General features: G+C 40.4%; 1 protein-coding gene across 3 annotated transcripts in view; it reads right to left on the bottom strand.

Moving 5' to 3' along the window:
- Nucleotides 1-21,924, bottom strand: part of CDH13 (cadherin 13) — a 448,971-nt gene that overhangs the window by 66,746 nt on the left and 360,301 nt on the right. For all 3 annotated transcript variants that reach the window (XM_064670959.1, XM_064670957.1, XM_064670958.1), the window contains exon 8: nucleotides 21,351-21,491. In XM_064670959.1, coding sequence (XP_064527029.1) covers nucleotides 21,351-21,491 — 141 coding nt within the window. The remainder of the gene's footprint in view (nucleotides 1-21,350; nucleotides 21,492-21,924) is intronic.

The raw sequence follows: 21,924 nt of genomic DNA, 5'->3' as shown, positions 1-21,924 counted from the left end.
TTGACTAATGGCTATGGATGATCTGAGCCTCCCCACTGACTGAAGGATGCAGCAACAGATGTATGGGTTGGCACTGCAGAGCTGAGAAAAGGGCAGGAAAAACCCAAGATGTGCTAAATGGATGCATTGCTTTCTGCTCTAAGGATACTGATGGTCTCCATCTCCCACCACCCAGCTCCCTTTGCCAGTGCTCATTTCACCTTTCCTTGAAAGAAAAATATTTGTAATAAAGGAGAATGAAACATTCCTCTTGTAAGGGCCTGCTGTGTGCTTATTTCATGTCTAGAATGTCACAAAGGGAATATATTAAGGCCCTTTCATTTTCTCCCTGGCAATTTATGTTTTCCTAAGCAAACATTCTCTGTACACACATCCTTCTCAAACACAAGCACTGCTGCAGCCTCAGCTGGACATTTTTTGTGCAAATGGTGAAGTATCCATTTGGTTTTTTTTTAACAATAAGAAGGATGAAAATGAAGGAAGAATTTTTATATATGGATGATACTGAATTCTCTCTAAGCTGTTTAGAGATTGGCAATGAGCACAGTTTGATGCCAGTGCTCCCCAGTTCACGTCTCTGAGCACCAAGAATTAGCAGGGAGGTCAAAGCAGGCCAAGGCACTACATCTGTGCTCTGGTCTAAAGGGTGTGTGCACACCTTGGAGCCCACACAGAGTGAATCAAACCTGCCAGACCTACCTTGGGCAGCCTGCAGAGGTCACCTGAACATGGTGCCTTAGGGCAGCCTTCCAATACCTAAAGGGGGCCCAGAAGAAGGAGGGGAATTTTCGGAGGGGGAATTTTTACGTGGGCACGCAGGGAAAGGCAAGTGGGAATGGCTTTAAGCTTAGATTAGATATCAGGAACAAATTCTTCCCTGTGAGGGTGGTGAGGCCCTGCACAGGTTGCCCAGAGAAGCTGTGGATCCCTGTGAGTGTTCAAGGCTGGGTGAAGCTTGGAACAACTTGGCTTAATGGAAGATGTCCCTTCTCATGGCAGGGGGTTGGAACCAGATGATCTTTGAGGTCCCTTCCAACCCAAACTGTTGTGTGGTTCTGTGAACAGCAAAGGTGGCCTGTCCCAGTGGCACAGAGTGGTTACTGTCCCTGTGCAGACACAGTCACACCCTGAGCACAAAGGTACTCCATGGTCAATCTGGGTGGAAGCAGGCAGGACAATTCATCTTTCCAGCCAGGAGTCACCAGAGCTGAGACTTGCTGGGATATCCAGATTTCAAACAATTCCCTCATCCTGGTCACAGCCAGTGCTGCGGTGTGCTTGGAAACCCTAAAGCAGCAGCTTAAATTCTGCAGTTCCTGTCAGACCAAACATGCAAATAAATGCAATTCCCAGGAAATACAGGTGACACCAAGGAGATAAATAAGCATTTGGTATTATCTTTGGTTTATAGCCAAGAGCTTTTCCAGAGGGTTGAGTGCTTATTAAATCAGGACGTATATGAAGAATATTAGTTTATTAAGTGACTGTGCTATTCCTCTCTCTTAAGACTGTTTTCCCTTCTCCTGCTCATACATCTGCATCAATTTTGCCACACTGAACTCTTCCCAAGGAGAGCACAGAAGTACACTGGAAATTAATTGGATCCTAACACACACTTCCAGATACAGATTTTTCAACTGAGCTTGCCAGTTCTAGGGGAAATCATTTTAAGGGACAATAAATACCACTTTATTTCTATACACAGCAGTGTGATTTACTGTAAGCAGTCAACCCTCCTCCCCTTGGAAGGCAGAAAAATGCTGTGCTTGCAGGTAACTAGAAACATATCCTATTTCTTGCTTCTGAGTAAGCTGGTAATTAGAGTAGAAACATGAGGAACAATTTCAGTGGAGCTGTAAAACTCCAACAGGAAGAAAAAAAAATCTATTTGAGGTTAGAACAAAATCTTTTTTTAATCTGGCTAATGCTACTTTTGTGCTGATGTTGATCATTATATTTATTACTAAACTGTGGGACATTCCAAAGCATTGACACCTGACTTCATTTACAAGAAAAGCAATCACTTTCAGATATTCAGCTTGGTGATTACTATGTAGATACCTAATTTTTAGTGGATTAAACCATGTTGTATCAATTTGGTGGTCTTTAGGATTTATAATCAAACCCTGACGACATCTGATTAATGCCAGCACAGGCTCCCTGAACCTTACAATATTCTTGTTCCTTTGGAGCTCGGATCACAGCAGGCTGATTACCCCCTGATTATCCTGAGTAACTGGGGTCAGAGGTTCTCTGGCACCACAGAACACATTTAATTCAATCAATTCAGTTAGTGAAGCAGTTGGGGAAAAAAAAGTTATTCCAACTGCTGTAATATTGCATTAGAAAAATTGCCCGGGATTTCCGTGCTCCAACTGATGGGCATTTTTGCTTAATTTCTAATTTAATATTCTGCTGGGGTTTGCAACTTCAATTACTTGTGATATTTTCACCCATAAAGTCAGAGGCATTGAGCTTGGAGGGAGAAAGGAAAACCAGAGGAAGGAAAGATGCCTGCATTAACCTGTACAATAACCTTTGCTGACAGACACACATTTTCATGGCTCAGTTGTGGTTTTCCTGGTTAAACACTCTACTGGTGGCTCAGAAAAACCCTCGTTGTTCCCTCCATTTATCCCTTTTGCCACTGGCAGATTTTAGCTCTGCTCTTACTTTTGATGGCTTTTAATGTTGTTTGGCTGAGCACCAGATCATTTGTCTTGTAAGCAGAGCCTTTGATGAGCTGTGATCCAGCACAGCCCTGGTTCAGACAGCCCAGCACCCTCGTGGGTGCTCAGGTGGAGTTTGGGGAACTCATTAAAGGCACCAGCTCTGGACTTCAGTCACCTGAAGCAGCAAGTGCTGTGTATGGGATGAAACATAAAAAAGGACCTCTCACTACTCCCTGAAAGCCTCGAGGTACTTCCCACACAAATGCCCAGCAGCTCAGTTTGACTCCTGCTGGTGAGTTTTGCATCCTATACAACCATCCTGAGTCTGTTGGTACACAGACATTCCTTACTGGGAGTCCTGAGGCTGCTGCTACAGCCACAGCTCTGCTTTCTGATTATCACAGTTTCAGGGGACTAATGAGGATGGAGACCTTCCACTGCACTTCAAAAGGGGCAGTAGAGTAGCTAACAAATGTAAGACACATCATACGTAGGAAATTTGGGCATAACATGGAGCTTCAGGCCAATGAAGAGAGAGCAACACGCAAAAGCATGTCAGCAAACACATAAACATGACCCCAGATGACCCCAAAGAGAGGAAGAAGAATTTATGAGCACTGTGTTTGTCCTGGCAAAGCACTGCAGGTGCTGACAACCTGCCTTGACACCCTGACCACAAACACTGGATTGAAACCACCAAATGTAAGACCCAGAGGAACAAGGAATCAGTGGGAGCAACAGTAGGAAAAGGGGTAGGAGCTAAGAAGGGTGTGTACAACAATTTTGTATTTGTTGTATTATCACTATCGAAAATATTTCTAAGTTGAAAAATATTTCTCTCTTTTTCAGTAATTCAATCTGAATTAATAATGATTCTTGGATTAGGATGGACTTGGATTAGTGTTCAGTTTTATTAATAATAAATTCTTGGCTTTATATATAAGGTGGGCTTTCCCTTTGCCCATCAACAAGATTTTGAGTGTGACAATACAACAGCAGGCTTAGCTATTATTTGCAGTGATTCTTTAGAAATTAAAGCAACTTTCCTGAGTAGGATTCTTTAATAAAGGAAATGAAGTCTTACACCTCCATTTTCCCTGCAAGCAGCAGAAAGTTGCAATTTAATCTTCTGCTTGCCCACAGAGAAGATCCATTTTCTGCATGTTCCTTAGGGGTTCTTTGGAATGAAAAATGCTATATGGTTATAAAACATTCTCTTAATGAAACTCGCTCTCAACTAACCCTGGAATTGATAAATCTCCTCCTAAGCCCCTGTGTCCATTTGCCCACAGCCTGACACGGCTGTCAGGCTCCCTTACGTTAAGAAAAACCCAAAATAGGAACTAAAGGAAAATTGCAGGTCAGAAGTTTGGTGTATTAGCAGAGATATGGAGAAATCACAGTGTGCCTAAACGGGACATACAGCTAGGGAGCCTACAGGGAGTGCCTATAGAGCCCTGCACAGGGCCTACAGACTCTCTTTTGTGTGTGAAACATTCTCAGCCTGTTCTATAACGAAATATGAAGCAAATAAAGAGAAGACCCAAATGGCATAATCAATTCTCCATATTAAACACAAAGCCACAGGTATGGAAGAAACCAAACAGCAGCAAAACCCCATCACATCCAAATGCTCAAAATACACACACTCCTCCCCTCCTGTGCTGGGGATGAAAGAAGAAGAAACCTCACACAGCAGATGTTACTTCTGTCACTTACTCTGTACTGCAAAAGGATCGTGGACAATAAAGGCAATTTAATGTTGTGAAAACATCAAACCACTGTTGAGGTGTGCAGGAAGTAGCACCTGCACAAGGCAGAGGCAGGAATTCTTCCATCTGCTCAGCACTGGGGAGCCCCAGCTGGATTAGAGCACCCCATTCCTGCCCTCAGCATGGAAGGCAAAAAAGAGCCAGATGTCTAAAGCCCGTGGCCTTGAGTAACTCTGAACAGCAAATGCCCCCTGGGCTGCTGGGGGTAAAAAGGTTGTCTGTGTGTCATCTTCAGAGTGGACAAGGCCAAGAAGGGATGGGCTTAGTGGAGGCCAGGAAAATTCCCATCAGAGACAGGGGAAAACTTGTTACTAGCAGGGAAGATGAAGGAGATCACAGAGTTGCTGGGAGATCACAGAGGCTGTAACCTCAAAGCTCCTGAAGGAAAAATAAACAAATACTGAAAATTATACAAATGGGAGGGAGAGAATTGAAGTTATCTCAAGAACCCTTCTCTGCAAAAGTCACGATAAACCCAAATCCAATAATCTGTACAGAGCAAAGCACTTCTGCCTAATTTCTGAACATTTTCAAGGTTCATGATCCTCATTAACTTCCAGGAAGCTCCCTAGATTGCCAGGATTTTTTTAAAGCAAGTGATAGGAAGGACTCTCCTAGCTGAGATTCCAGTCTCAAACTCCCCATTGTACAAGACTCTTCATTACACCGGATTTGGTGCTGACAGCTGGAGACACAGAGTGGAACTGCAAAATCATATTTGCCCTCCCTGTTGCAGATAAAAGATGAAAATTGTGCCTCTAGCATTTGCTTTCCTGGCTGGTCATGTTCTCTCTTGGCAACAAAATGCAAGGAAAGGGGAAGGGGAAAATAATTATGATCTCAGCTTGGGGAAGGATTCTAAGGGAACAAGAATGGCAAAGCCAGATATCCGAATTTAATTGTTTTGAGGGTGTCTGCAACAGAGCCACTGTAGCAAAATTCCTGCTCCAGCAAGAACTCCTCCATTTTTACTAGAGAATTAAAAACTCTTCCCTTGCATTCCCACAGGAACAAACTGCTCGTGCCAAGCAGACAAGACTTCTGAAGAAAATCGTACTTTTTAAAAAATCTCAACCATTACTTCATCATTTTCCTGAATTGTCTGGCAAAGAGGAATTTAAAGGCCTGCATTTAAATTCTGGAGCGGCTATCAAATGAAGAAAGCAGATTGATTTGCATTCTGTTCCACCACTCTCTTTGCCAAAGTGATTTTTATCAGAAAAAAAAAAAAAAAAAAAAAAAGAAAAATACTAAAAAAACCCAAAATCTGAGCCTGAGAATTCAGTTTTCAACTTCAAACCATTGAGATTTTTTTGATTTTCTTACAATATAAACCCCCAGCAATAGGATTTACAGAAGAAATGCTGCCAGAACCCTTAAAACATGTCATCATCCACTCATTCCTCACATGGAATTAATGCAAAATGCCACCCCTACACTGCCCACGAGCCTTGCCAACAAATAAGAATTGTGACAGGCTGAGAGCACACTGTCTGGGATTTTTATACTTGTTTTTTTCCCCTGGAAAAATGCCTGTTTCACCTGCTTTTAAGCCTCCATAGTTTTATTCCACCTAATCCCTGCCTTGTCTCTTTTTGTTTGTCACTCCCAGGGAGCACCTGCCGTGCCCCTGGGCTGCTGCAGGACACATCAAACCCATTTGGGGTGTCTGGGGCCAGCTGCCACGTGTTCTTTGGCTGCAAATGTCACTGCAGCTACACCCAACCTTCTCACCCTACCCACTTTTCAGTCATTATTCATCCCTTCCTTAGTTTTCCCCAACTTCTAGCCGGGAAATTGCATGGACTCCACTCAGACCATAAATGCCAACCCCAAAGATGAAATGCAGCTGCTCTGTGCCCCCCTTGCTCTGTCAGGGAGAATGGATAATGTCCTTGGAGTCCACCTGCCAATCTCCAGCATGGATGGCAAGGGAGTTTTCCAATCGGATCCTGGGTGTCCCAGTGCCTGGCTTTTGCTGAATAGCCTTGAAGAGATGGGATTTAAATTGTATTGAGGGTATTAGTCTAAAGTGAATGAAGTGGAGAGTATACTTCTGGTTTTTATCCCCAGAGTGATAAATGGGAGAGTGTAATTTTTTTTTTTTTCTAAGGCAAAGAAAATGGGAAACCAACACGGATTTCAGGCACATGAGAAATAGCTTATGAATTTAGATGATAGTTCAGCAGAAATAAATTGTACATCTGTTCATTCATTTTAATAAAGCAGGGAAATGACACACTGCTGGAGCCTTTGGAGAATGCTGGTATTTTTAAATTATGATCCTATAATAGTAGCATTAACATTTGTAATGCTGCCCATACTTTATGAATTTAAGAAAAATAAATTTATGGGGTAAGTGAGCCTCAACCTATAGTCTGGACTCTGGGCATTTAAAAGTGAATAAGGTGCTTCCTGAATACTTTAAATTAGTTCAGGAATTCTTGAGGAAAGAGGCTGCAATAGCTTTTCTATGTAACACAGATAATCCTCTATGTATGTGTTGACAAAGCATGCTTATTATTTCTGAATAAATAATTCAGATGTGCTGAATGGAGCTGAATGCATTTATTTCTGCTGACTAGCACCCAGTGTTTGTGTTTACAGGCAGCTACAGGCTAGTGCTTCCCTTGAAAGTAGTCCATTAAAGATACAAACTGGATGCTTTCCTTGGCTGTATGGATGCATGGAAACATGTACTGCCTTCTGCTGAAATCAGGTAGGAATAGTACCTTTCTCTTGAGTCTCCCATAACCCAGAAGTTAGAAATGGAAAAAAGTTATGAGTCGAATACAATTGCTTCATTCTTTCTGTTTTACCATTATTTACGAAGATGACATGGAAATTTAGGATATAAACAAGTGAGACTCCAGGGGATGTTGCATTTTAAAACCTTATGTTTTGATTTTCCAAACCCATCTCCATGAAAAATAATAAATTAAGAGTTCAATAATAACTGTCGTGTTTCCTTTAAAAGCACAATTAGTAAGATCATTAAAATTCCCTTTTAATCGATTGCATTAAAGCAATTACTCCTGGAGTAAGGAGGATCTAAAACTGATTAGCTGCTCACATATTGCTCTTTGATCAGCTGAGATGATCCTGGTTCAAGAAAAGGGAGGACAGGCAACTCTGACATCCTTGAGATGTGGTGAAGTTCAGCTGAAATCACACATCAGAACCCGAGGCCTTTTAACAATGCTCCCTACACTGTTACCCACTAACAGGCCAAACGAGTTAGGAGTGTGTGTTTGTATTTATTTAAATATTTGATCTTCCCAAAGCTGAGATTTCACTGAGGTGATGCTGCAAAGAGGAACCTCAGCAGGAACATCTCTCTGTGAGCGTGTCCCTGTGCTCTGCACTGCTCCCCCCAGCTCCAGCAGGCAGCCCCAAACCCACCTCAACAGGCAGTCCAGGTAAACAAGACTCATTGTAATTTGGTTCTCTTGTGAGTACAGGAGAACTGAAGAAAAGAAATCCCTCTGGGACACAGGAGACCCCCAGGCAACGCTTCCCATTGACGGAAACCGTACGGATTTATTGATTGGAACTGCTTTTTAATCATGGCTGGAGGAAAGAAAACAGTTCCTGGAGACTGCCAGTCAGCCCCAGCACGGGGCATGATAAAACTGTTTGTGCCAGGAATATCAGGCACTGCCTATGTCTGAGTGAAAGGACATTAAAGAGTTCAACATCTGCAGGCAAAGTTGAATTTATTTACTTATGGCTTCAATTATTATTTAAGATGGAAAACTTGAAAAGGTCAGAGCTGCTAACTGAGAAAGCCTGCCCTTCATTTGTCTTCAAACATACACTGTTTCTTAGCTTAGTTCAACACAAATCAATTAATCAGGTACAGCGTTCTGTTTTCAAATGCCAGTTGTGTTATTTCCAAATATGAAAATATATTATGTTATTTCCAAATGGCCTCGATGATCTTAGAGGTCTTTTCCAACCTAAGGGATGGACAAGCAAAACCAAATTTCATTTTTGTTTTAACCCGTGTTAGAAAATGCAACTTTAGGACAATAGAACATCTGGTCCTCAGTTTAGGTAGGCAAACATCTGTGGGCCTGTGTTTCTATTTATACAGATATGCATATGTATAAAAATCCAGATCTGTTTTGTAGTCTAATCCTGCATTCCCATCTTGGTGGAGCACTCTGGTTGGATGGGAGCCATAGCTTGGATACAGACAGTTAAGAATACCAACACTGTAGATAAATCTTCTTCCTTGGTATTATTTCAGCAAGAGAAAACTGTTGGTTTAGATTTAAACTTATTCAGCAGGATTGATTCTCCTTATGTATCTTTTGAAAGTTTCTCACATAACTCCTCAGATTTTCCAAACTTTTTTTTTTTTTAACTAAAAGCTTGCTTTCAAACCCTTTAAACTTCTTGAGGACAGCAACAGTCTCCTTTCCATCAGTCTTCTAAATGAAGAAAAATCATTGATCTGAGAACATCTGACAGTACTACATAAAGTATGGGCACTGCCAGCCTCAGTGGCTGGAGATGGTCAGAACAAACGAGCTGGGGAGGAGGAAATAAAGCATAAAAGAAACGAGATGATGTGTGGAAGGAGACAGTGATGGCACTCAATTTATAGAAGGCAGGCAAAGAGTGTACATGGAATTCTGTGAGTCATAAGCAAACAGTCAATTTAAGTCATGAAAACAAAAGGGTGCTTCCCAAAGGAAGCAGGGAGCAAGGGGATGAAGGAGAATTCCCTGGGGGAAAGTATCAAGGAATGGAAAAAGGAAGGTCTTCCAGAAATAACCCTAAAGGGGCAAAATCTTGGGGACAGAAAGAGGATCGTGAGATGACAAAGGTCAGAAACAGCTTTTTATGAAATACTAGAAGGAAAGTTTTCTGTATAAAAAGACAGCAGAGAAAATGATGGAAATAAGAGCAGAGAGAAAGGGGACATCACGCTGAGCAGAAAGGGGCCAATGGATGTGTCACTGAAGTTAATGGATATGCCACTGAAGTTTATCTTGGTAGTTCTGAAGCAGGGACTGGAAAGAGGAGCAGAGAGGGGTTTGAGGAACGTGAGATGTTCAGGCTCTGAGAGTCAGAGGACAGACTCAAGGAGTTTGGAGAGGAAGGATATTTAAAGTTGATTATTGAAATTCAGGGAAGGCTCCTTACAGGCTGCTGACTAAAGAATAGGCTCAAAAGGGAGAAAACCCAACAGATGAGAGTTTGCTGTTTGGTTCAGGGGTTTGGGGTGGGTTATTTTGTTTTGAAAAAAGACAATGTTGAAGCAGGCAGAAGGGATTTTGAAGGATAAATTTCAGCACTGGGCAAATTAAATATCAAGCAGACCTCACAAGTAGTTAGCTGGAAGAAATCTTCCACAATATGCAGAGAAGTGAACAAAAACACCTCTGTAAAAGCTGCATCAAGAGCAGAACAGGAGTTAGAATATAAACTGCAAAGGACTGGCTGTAGAGCAGTTGTGTTGGAGGGAAACACAGAGTCAGGAAAACAACTGAGATTCAGGGGTTTTTCATGCTCATGTCAAAGTCTAGAATTGGAAAGAAAGGATAATATCAATACTCCATGTAGAGTTGGGATTATACTTTTTTTGTGACATATGGACTGAGAACACAGGGGAAAACATTTGTAAAAACAAATAAATATTAAGTGACTGTTAGACAGACGGCTGGAGAAAGGGCTACCCTTTAAGCAAATAAGCATCTGGAACTCCAAGGCAAACAAGTCCTGGAAACAAGCCAAAGTAGAAAGTACAAGGATATGAATAAATTACACTCCTGAACCGTTTTCCTCAACCGAGACTATAACTGCAGGGAGTTCTGTATGAACCCCCTAATCTGCTTTTTCTTACGTGTATCAACACCGTTTTCATTCCAGTAAGTTCAGGAGGAAATCAGCCCTACACAATTTTATTGCTTTCCAAATGAGAATCTTTCACAGGCACTTGCTAAAAAAATTTTCCTTGAACAAACCTACAGCTCCTTTCAGCTGGTGAGTTTTGCTGGTTCACCATTTTAGTGGTTCAGAGCAGAAGGAAAAAAGATATTTTGTCTAAATAATCCTGACATTTTGATTCGTGTGCACAGATGGTTAGAAAATTTTGTAGTAGCCAAATCAGTTTTAGTGTTGCTGAGAAAAATCTTAAAATCTCACTTGTCAGTGAAGGAATTGATAAACTGATCACAAAACTCATTCCATTCTAGTGGAATGACCCAAGCAGTTCTATAACTATTATTTTTGAATGAATAGACTTCAGCTTTATAAATTCCCTCTGCTCATATAAACTGCAACTATAATACCAGTTCACACATATTGTGTAATTGGTATTAAATAGGGTTTTGTCTGCTGCAAATTGAATATGTTAAGATCTATAGTGTGTTATCTTCTTTAATCCTACTTTTAAAATAGAACTCCCACAGATGCTGGAGGCACATTAACAGTGTGGGTTTCTTAACTCGCGGGATTAGAGCGATATTTTGCAACCCATCTAATAATTCCTGTATTTGTTACTCCTCAAATCAGCTGCGCTGTGTCAGACAAGGAGATTTTGGTATTTCTGTTAATATTCCACATGAGGGACTGTAATCCTTTATGTACATGAAGCAGAAAGTCCTTTAAGCCACAGAGAATTTTTGCTGGTTGCACCACCAGAGGAACACCCGGCATCTGTTCCCCTCTACCTGACCACCAGTTTGGATATTGTCCTGGCTGAATGGCTTTAAGATGAAGGAGGGTAGATTATATTGGATATTAGGAAGAAATTCTTCCCTGTGAGGGTGGGGAGGCCCTGGCACAGGTTGCCCAGAGAAGCTGTGGCTGCCCCATCCCTGGAAGTGTCCAAGGCCAGATTGGATGGATCTTGGAGCAACCTGGGCTAGTGAAAGGTGTCCCTGCCCATGGCACATGGAGCTAGATGTTCTTTAAGGTCCCTTCCAACTCAAACCAATCCATGATGCTATGAATGAGACAACCATGATTTGGGAGTCACTCTGCAGTGAATACCTCATACAGAAATCACAGGGTATCCACACGGTTTGGACAACTGGATGTCACAAAGTCAAATGAGGTCTCCCAAAAGAGAACCTTAAAGTTAATTTGAGAAAAGATTGATTGGTTCTTTCATATTTTGATCTGAAAGTAATCATGTGAAGTTTCTTGGAAGTCTGGGTGTCACCTGCCTGCACTCAATGTTGAAGCTTGAGCTCCTTGGACAGTTACTGTGGTACATGTTAAAAACACTCTTGGAGAAGAGTGAAACCAAAGGAAATGTCCATGGAGGGCTTCAGCACCACATTCAGAGGAAAAAAAAAAATCAGGTAAAAGACACCGATTTTAAAATTTGCATTAAAATTGAAATCTCTAGAAAATAGTCCTAATTTGATTTGAAGGCAACTGCAAAATTCCAGCTGGCAGGTTTTTTTCTCTAATTGGAAAATCACATAACCACTCCTGGCAGTGACTGCTAATAATTATGTTTATACAGCTTCCCTGAATAAGTGGTCCAAGACTAGGTCTGGAGACATTACATTATCTTTGTTTAGCTTGTGCTTCTCTCAAGAGCCTTCCTTCCTTTTTAATTTCTACTCTCCAGCTCCTTCCCCAAACGTATTTGTGCTACATGTACTCAAAACTCTTCCTGCTCCTGTTTACTTTGTAATTCTGACCTTAATATCTATCGTAAAGTTCACACTTCATAGACCACACTGAGGAAGCATATTAACCTTCACTTCTTGTAGAAGAGAGCAATAAATTGTGGGTTTATGGCTTTTCTGTTGCTCACAGTGTTTGGATATTTGCTGTTAGCAGAAGCAGATGGAAGAATTCTTCAGAGGATAGTCAGCATTGGAACGGTTTTGTGGTGAGAATTTACCAGCTGCAGTGAGAATTGCTGTTATTACCACTGAGTTGCTGCTGACCTTCCAAGCAGAACCAAAGGCTTACAAAAGGCAGGGGCTCACACAGGAGTTTGCATCAGGACGGCTCAGATCAGCTGATTATAAGAAATCAATGAAATAAATGAAGGGCAGGAAAGGAACAGTGACAAAGGGAAAAAAAAAAAAAACCAAAAAAAAAAGAAAGTAAAAGGGTTGGCAAAAATACAAGTTTACTGTGTGAGCATGCTTGGAGCAAGAGTGCTGGGAAGCAAATCAGATCTGGAGGAGCAGTGCAGTGCCTTTGTGTTCCTCCCCAATTTCATACTGTTTGAATGATCATTTCTATTCACAGAACCCTTCCTGTATTGTACAAGTGTTTCTCAGCTGCTCTCAGCTTATAAAGCAGGCACTCTGTTGTTTTATGTGCCACTGAAATGTGTTTATCTGGAGATTAAACAGACAACTTCATGTATTTCATGACCTTGGTGGAGGGAAACAAAGCAACGAACTCGGCCCTCAGAAGCAAAGATAAATGTCAAAGTCTGCTGCCTACTGCTATGCAGAGGATCCAGCCCTAATTATGGGATAAGTGGATGGACTCAGCCTTAAACATATTTTGCAAAAGTTCTTGAACAAAGTGCTTGCAGTGGTTATACAGATTGCTCACTGACAGAACACAGATCATTATGTGCACAGTATGAACCTGGATGAGTACAGGAGACACTGGTCTTCCAAATGCTGTTGGTTTGGTTTTTTTTTTTACTGAACAGCCCTCTGTTTCAGTCAATGCACAGAATAATCCTATTTGTTTTTCTTCCTCTGAAATTATTCTCTTCTTGTAGCGCTACGGCAGAGTGTTTGTTTTTAAGGTCATTGGCAATTCAACCCTGAGTGGTGCTGAGCACTTCCCATCACATGACAGTCCTCAAACCAGCTAATTCTGGTAAAACTGACACACAGTAATGAAGAAAAATTAAAAAAAAAATAATAAAAAGGTAATTTCATTACCCAGATAGCCAGAATGTTTAAATAAGCCTTCCAGATGTCCCTAGTTTGGTACCACCACAACACAAATCAGAAATATTAATGAACAATTTTCTTGATCTTGGGCATTTTTCCAGATTATTTGAGAGTGTTTAGAAGGGAGACAGACATTTAGAATCGTAATTGCACTGAGAGTAAAGCAATCTGTGCTCCTAAGTCCAGTTTTTTAAACTCCAGTGGACACTGGATGTCTTTACTCCAGTGGACACTGGATGTCTTTACAGGTATTTTTTTAAGTCCAGTAAGCTCTTCTTCTTTTTTATCTTGACATTTAAAATTATTTGGGGAAAAAAATAAGGGGGTTTCTAAAATTCTGTTAATTAGATTTTTAGATTCCTAAACTGCTTATGTCATTTTGAAATCTGCTCTGTAGGTCATGACAACTAAGGAAACTCTGAATGCCTTGGACTACATGAGTGAGACCAATGGCCAATTATAAACCATGAAGAAATGGTCATAAAAGTCAATAAAACTTTACTGAAAATTTCAAATATTGTCGCATTTTTGCAGTGACAACAGAATGCTCACAGTCTTCATTTGGAAAATAAAATATTTGCCACTATTTAGATCCTTGTTTCCTTTCAAATAGATTTAATAAATACCTTTTCATTTGACTAATAGTTATTCTCTAAACTAAATTAGCAGACACTTGGCAAATGGACTCTAGCAGAAACAAATATACACCTACATCTTTGCCTCATCTTAAACATAGAAGAACACAGGTTGGATAAACTTGATCTCTTGTGTTTTCATCAAAACAATGGTTAGGTCAATATTTTGGGGGAAAAAAAATTAACTTTGGCTTTAACACAAGTGTTATTCCTTTAAAGAAACAGACAATATATCCTGAGATCCGTGTTTCTTCTTCATGAATTGTCATTATACAAGAATTAAGAACGGTATCAAGGGCATAATCTGTCCTCCATAACTTTGAGGGCAACATAAGATGAAACGATTTTAAGTTCTAGCAAAGGAAATCAAGCTCAGGCTATGCAGGAATGCAGAAACTTTCATTCTTCAGATTTGTGCAGGATTAGCCTGAGAAACCCTTCAATTTTTGATGTCTGGATGTTTCAAGAACAGGTGAAACAGGTACCTCACAAAGGTGACAGAGAAACAGCAATCCTGCCTTGATCCCATTTCCTCTATTTTCCATGACCAGAGAAATCATCCTCGAATTCTGCCTTTCACATATAAAAAACATACCAGGGAACATCTTTCATTTGTTTTCCGGGAGACTTTTGGGCACTTGGAGGGTTGTCAAGTGTGGTAGTGAACTGCTGCAGGAGTATGAAGTGGAAGTAAAGCTGAGTGAAAAGGTCAGTGCAAATATCTCTCTGGTGTAAGGGGTTTCTGAAGGTTAAGGCACGCTCCAGGAGCCTTTTTTAGTTGTATTTACAGCTCTAGAAAAAACAAGGAATGGCCAAAGAGCTCCTCTCTGGTGATCCCCAGCCATCACGAAGCTGCTCTTTATGCCAAAGTTTACCAACAGCTGCAGAGGCTTTGCCCTGCTCTGTTGAGTTTCTGTGTGAATTCTGATTTCTCTGCATGTAAACTGTCTCACAGCCCAGAAGCAGGAGCCAAATGGAGATTCCAATATGCATTTTGTTCGTGTGATTTTGCTGAAATGGTTTTAGCCCTTCCACAAAACTATTTCTCGTGACAAATCTGACTGTCTGCTCCAGTTTGAACAGGCTGCTAGAATTTCAGAATTTCAGGTTCCTATAACATTTAGGCCAGAGTAAAACTCTTTTTCTTAACTGTCAGCTGGCAATGGCTTCTTCTCATCTGCTCAGATCTGCTTTTGCTGCTCAAGCACCTCAGCTCAGTCGTCTGCCCTTCCAACATCCAGCAGGAGAGAACACTACGTGACATGGGAAGAATCCAGCTCCAGCTCAGTGGCAAGACCAACAGAGAAAGGAACAAGATTAATTAGGGATCTCAAAGGGCAAAAATTTTCCTTGTAAGACAACATAAGGACCAGGGTTGACTTTCAGAGCACAGAAAAAGGGGAGGTGAGATTGGTTTTTAAACATGTCAAGTGAATGGACAAATCAGGCCTGCGTTGGTAAGGTGTGTCTACCACAGAAAATAAGAGTATCATGTCTGAGAGAGACATTTTTGTAAGAGAAGTGTGGAAAAAAGAGCCTGGAGTAACCTTACAATTGCCTTTAGCTCAGTTTTTGCTCCTCAATATGGTTTAGCCAATCCCAAGAATTAAGGCAGGGACTTTCAGAGCTACAAGCCTGTTTCTCAACAGCCTGAGCTGAAAAATAAATCTCTCCAGATGGTGCTGTGAAAGTCTCATATCCTCTTTGAACCACGAGCAGAAGGAGATACATATTGTCCTCCAGGGGCTGGTTTGCCCCAGTGGGTAACACAACTGAGTCAGAAGACAGTGCTGGAAGTCATCATAAATCATGGTGACAAGCAACCTATTCACTTACAGGTCTCTGTAGGAACTGATGAATCATTTATTAAAGCACACATTAGTCATTTATTACCCTTTTATAAACCATTTATCAGTTGGTATTCAAAATGTGAGAAAATCATATTTTTCACTTAAGGCTCAGCACTAGTATATCTCAAATCTCACTGTGGTAATGTTTTGTCAAATTACACGAATTTTATTCTGTTCACAGGAGGCAAGCTTCTTCATTTATCTGGAAGAGTCATTTCTAAGAACATAGATTCAAAAAAATCTATACCAGGAAAACATATTTTCCCTGTTCTTATTCTCCCCGATGTGACAGAATTATTCGTATTTTGCATTTCTTTGTCCCAGAAATGGATGAAATTGAAGGTGAGGATGGAAGTGGCACAAAGAGGAATTGTGTCAAGAATGACTATTCCCTGAACAAACAAGGTCTCTCTTTCTTATATGCAAGTGAGAACACTCTGACAAGTCCCACTTTTTAATGCATGACTAGGGATGGGCTGCTGTCCCAAATCTGTGGCAAAGGAGAGATGCAAGAACAAGGGGGACTGTAGAAAAATCATCCCCTTAAGCCACATCAGTGCATTCTTCTCTCCAGTGCCTGGTAGCATTTGCTAAGGAAAGACAATATATCTGATATTAAGGAAAAAGTAACGTGTTAAAGAGCTAAAATGGAAGATTTAAAAATATAGGACAGAATAAAAAGGCAAATATATTCAGAAGAATCTCATTTTTGAGCATATACTCTGCAGTCTGAGTGGCATAAGAAGGATTCATTGGACTATTCTTTTGGAGGAGGAAGAATAGACAGGAGGAGGTCAAGTCCGTATCTTTCTCATGTTAAAACATTTTTTTCCTTTCTCCCCTGGGTCTTAGGGAACATCTGGGCAGAACCTACAGGAACAGATACAAGAGGAGCGTTTGCCTGCTCGTGGCTTTCAGCAGAACCTACAGTGCTAATTTTTCATCCCGCTACAACCACAGGGACACTGCAATATATAACATATAACTATAGGCTAAAATGACTGGTTTGCAGGCACACAACACTATTGTTGGCTGTCACCCATTGTCACAGGGACAGAAGAAAATAATTCTCATTTTTGTTAATGCTCTAGGTATAAAAACAAGACTCAGCACCATTAATGTTCCCTCGGTCTGTCATTCCCACCTAGCTGGGATATCCTGCAGTATGCAGGTCAGGGAACAGATTTTCCAGAATGATCAACTCCTGCTCCTTGCTCTGCTTCATTCCTTACCTACACATAAGTAATCCTTTGCTGCTGAACAAAATTTGACCTGCTGGAAAGGAAAGGCCAAATTGCTCTTTGCAATACAAAATGCTGCGTTCGGTAATAATTCGCAAAATTAATTTGAAAACTCTTTCCTATTATAGAAATAGAGTTGTAAATTTTAAAAAGGGGCCACTAACTTTACAAGCATCTCTATTTTCAGTCTCTATAATTTAAATTTGGCACAATATCCCAGCCACTGTGACCTTTTAAAAGGTAGACCTTTTTACTTCACCTGGGATTTTTGGAGGAACTCTTAAAACATTGCTCTTTTAGGCATTAAGGATGAAATTATTTAACCCCCTGGAGGGAACAGGATACTATTTGCACACCTGAATGGATTTTTACACTGCTCAAGCCCATTATTAGCTGTAAGGTATATGTGAAATAGGACAAGGCAGATATTTTGGGAGTGTGTAGAGTGATGGGGCAGTAACAAAATAATTACCTTGGGCTGAATCCCACAGAGCAGTGTCTCAGATATTAACCCATCCAAGTGCCTGACACACACTGACAGCCTCATGGGCTTAAAGTGCTCCTCTGGAGTTAATGGAAGTGCTGTGCTGGATCACAGCCAGGCTGCTCAGCTTCTTCTGGAGTTGTGTCCTGAAACAACAACCACCTGAAACAACAACCACCTGAAACATCCCCTTCTTCCAACAAGATCTACAGAAATCCAGGAGAAGCTGCTGCCGAACTGGGCACAGCAACAAGGGGATGTTTAGGCCTTTCCCAACTCAAGAGAGGTGTGGATGTGTTGGAGTGAGCCCAAAGGAGGCCACCAAGTCGATCAGAGGGCTGGAACACCTCTCCTATGAAGGCAGTCTGAGAGAGCTGGGGCTGTTCAGCCTGGGGAAGGGAAGGCTCTGGGAAGCTCAGAACCCCTTCCAGTGTTTAAACAGGGATTATGAGAAAGCTGCCAAGGGACTCTTTTATAAGAGAAGGTAGTGCTGGAACAAGGGAGAAGGGCCTTCAGCTGAAGTAGGGCAGGTTTATGTTGGATATTAGGAAGAAATTCTTCCCTGTGAGGGAAGGCCCTGGCACAGGTTGCCCAGAGAAGCTGTGGCTGCCTCATCCCTGGAAGTGACCAAGGCCAGGTTGGACAGGGCTTGGAGCAACCTGGGCTAGTGGAAGGTGTCCCTGCCCATGGCAGGGGGTAGAACTAGACGAGCTTTAAGGTCCCTTCCAACCCAAACCATTGTGGGATTCTATGATTCTTTCTAAAAAACTCAAATAAAGCCTGTTATTAAGTATTTTTAATAAGTGTTTAAGAATAGACACAGTAAGCAGTACACAGTGTGTCATAGCTTAGGGGTAGATTCATAACGTTGTTTCTGAGGAAAAAAGTGGGAGAGATCGGTCAAGTGTTAAAAGATAAAACTCATCTTCAACAGACAGAGCCATGCTGAGCCATGGCTGAGATTGCCTTGCACTGAGGAACCAGATATCTGTTGGCACATATAAGACTTCTTGGAAATAGAAATATATAGAAATATAGAAATTTTCAACGTTGGAGAAGGATGTGTAAAATCACTAAACTTCTGTTGTATTGTAATCATATGTATCTTTAATAAGATTCAAAACACCAATTACTGCACTCCCTGGAGTACCCAGTGTTGAACCTACACAGGGTCCAGACTTTTGAGCAAATCCAGCTCTCCTGATTTCATTCCTTTCACTGTGTCAAATCAGGAATGAGTTTGGCCCCTGTGCTGACAGAGGAAGAGAACACACTGAAAACTTGGTTTAAATGAGCTACATCAACAGCACATGATAAATAAAGGCAGAGCTATTGTATGTAGAGATTATGCTGTCAGATGGAAACACAGAGCAGTAAATAAGCGTTTGTTTAACAAAAGGGAAAAACATGTCGAGAAAAAGGATCTTTAGAGAGAAGGAAACTGGCTGGGAAAACATGTCAATACCATAAGAAGCCAGGCCTAAAGCAGCCAATCTCAGAGCAAAGAGAAGAATATGCACTCTGAAATCAAACCTTCAGGTTTACTGAAGTTGAGCTTTCCACTTCAAAAGTTATCTTGTAGAATGTGCCTTCTCCTTTCAACTCTAATCCAAATCAATAGCATTGCAGCCTGTGGTATACAACTGGTATTAAAATACAATAACTAAGCACTTAAGGCAATAAACCAAATAAAGTGTCACTGGCTCAATTAATAGACACCTCTTACACTATTTCTTTTATAGAGAGCATCTGTTTCTAAAAGGGCCTGGCATCATACATCTAAAGACAGATTTTTCCTGCCTTATTCATGGGCTAAGAATATCACCTAGGAAGGCAGAGGGAAGATTTCTGAGGTCATTAACATCTCTAAATAGTGAAAGGTTCAAACCCATGCCAAACCATAAAATATGTATATACATATATGTCTCTATGGAAACTATAAACTGCAAGAAGAATGTCTAAGACCAGAAAGAAAACTAGATAGTGCTGCCTCCTCACACCTATTTTATTTCTATGCTAAAATCCCCAACATTTCAAGGGTACAGAGACCCTTTTACTGTCACTGACTAAACTGAATTTATAAACATTTCATTTATAAACATTCATTTCCACAGAAATAGGTACTAACAGTACATTTGTGCCTAAGCAGACATACGAGGTTTTTAACATGCTTGCCCAAATTACCAAACTACTAAATCAAATAGGACATAAAATTATAGAAAGATTTCTTGAAAAGAATTCTGTTGAAAGATATACAGAAAGATTGTTCCAAGAGAAGAAATCTCCAATTATGGAAATTCAAGTAGGTGGACTGTGGCTCTCATGAATTGCTATCAATATTCATTAATCCAATAAATTCCTATTTCTAAATACACTGAGTTGTCTTGGAGATTGTTATGTCCAGGAAGGCTAAATAATACAGTATTTTAAACATATTTTAAGTATTGGTTGTCAGGAAACATAGCATTAAAAACCTGATCTGAAGTTTAATTCTAAGGGAATTAATTGCTTGATCAAAGTCACTTAATTGTCACCTCTGTACTAAAAAGGTTTGAATCAGGCTCTCCATAATACTTTTTAGGTGACTGAAACACTTGCCAAAGCATTTGACTGAAGTAATTATAACTATTGCCACTGATTAGTGAAAATTAATATTCCTCTTGGCAAATTGTCATTGTTTCTAATTTCTTCTTCCTTTTTTTTTTAATAACCCTTCTCTGCCATGCTTTAATCTGGTGTTTACTTTGCTTTTATAATAATAATTCAAATAAAACAGCAGTATTTTTTTTCAAAATAATCTGTTGTCAATTGCTAATATTAGGCCAGCAAAAAAAAAATGTTGAAAAGGTAAAACCTCAAGGAAAAAAAAGCAAGACTTCTACAGCCTTCTACAAGAATTCCACAGGCTTTCCTTTTCTTTTTCCACAATTACCTTCAAATCAGCATCCCTCATGCTTACTTCTCCTCTTTTGGGAATACTCCTTAAAAATCTGCAGAGCCCCAGAAAACTTTTACAGCAAAATCCAAACGAAGTAAAACTTTTGAAACTTTCCCATTCCCTCCAGGTACCAGAAGTAAAAAAAAAAAAATAAAATAAAAAAAATAAATATCAGACTAATAATAAATGTAGGGGAAGGAAGGGAGCAGTGTGAGGAGGGCATGAAATTTGGCAGATGTTTTGCCTGAGTTGCTATGGCACTATTATTACATCCCCTGTAGTCAGGGAATACCTTTGGTTTGGGTTTTATCAGACTTTCCAGCATTCTTCAGTGGAATTCAATTTGCAGGGAAACAACTTTCAGTGCAAATTCTACCTGTAGGTTAAATTTAAAGCTTTCAGGACTAGGGTTTTAATTACAGAACTCCCAACACTTGCTGGCTCACAGGGGAAGTGCTGGAGACAGGGAAAAAACGTGTTGCTTTCATCCCTGGTCCTGGCCATGGAAGCCCTGAGCTAGAATGTAGGGAAAGAGAACTTGTTATTTTCCCCGACAGGAGAAAAAGGAGAAAGTTACCACCAGCAAATTTATTTTACAGTTTTTCACCCTGCCAGCCAACCTCTGAATGGCATCCCTTGACACAAATTGTTACCTGGTGGTTGCACTTTGATTTGGAAACGATGCGTACAGATTTACTGAGGTAAAAAACCAGAAAAGAGCAGCTCCGGGAAAGTCTGTCACACTGAGCTAAAAACACGTCTGGAAGTCTTTCCTTTCCTTAAGGAACAGTTTTATATTTAGAAACGAGTTAATTACAATTGCTTGCACCGTTTTGTAGAGCACAGATGGCAAACTCTTACCTCCTTCTTGGTAAATTCTGGTGGATGGTCATTTTTGTCGTCAATAAGAATAGTGGCAGTTGCTGTGCCAGTCAGTCCCACATCAAGACCCCCCATATCCTTGGCTTCTATAACCAGTTCGTATTTTGGGCTTTCCATAGTCTGAAAAAAAAAAGAACAGAAAAAGAAGGGTTAAAAAAAAAAACCTCACACAAATAACATACTACTTTTAATTCATATTAAAATAATAAATTTAAAAATTCTCAAACTTTATTTGGCCCGATAAAATACAGCATAGAAACAGATCTGTTATCACAGTGTTTTACCAAAACAGCAGCTCAGCTTTGCAGGAGCTTCAGCTGCTACTCTGCAGCCCTCATTTGCAATACAGCATGAAGGTGAATATTGGTAAACAGTACCTAATTTATCCTGTTATTTAAGAAGATTAGGAAAGAGGCAAGAAATTAAAATATCCTTGCTCTTTACAAGTAAGCTCTACCTTCACTGCACCAATATTTAGCAGCTTGCTTCATCAGTGTTATGATGGGTACGTAATTAAATACTAATGTCACAATCTACATATAAATTCGCTCTA

The sequence above is a fragment of the Pseudopipra pipra genome, chromosome 14 (assembly GCF_036250125.1).
Source record: "Pseudopipra pipra isolate bDixPip1 chromosome 14, bDixPip1.hap1, whole genome shotgun sequence".
NCBI lineage: Eukaryota > Metazoa > Chordata > Aves > Passeriformes > Pipridae > Pseudopipra > Pseudopipra pipra.
Note: the sequence above shows the minus strand (reverse complement) of the source record. Positions and strands in the feature narration are given on the sequence as shown.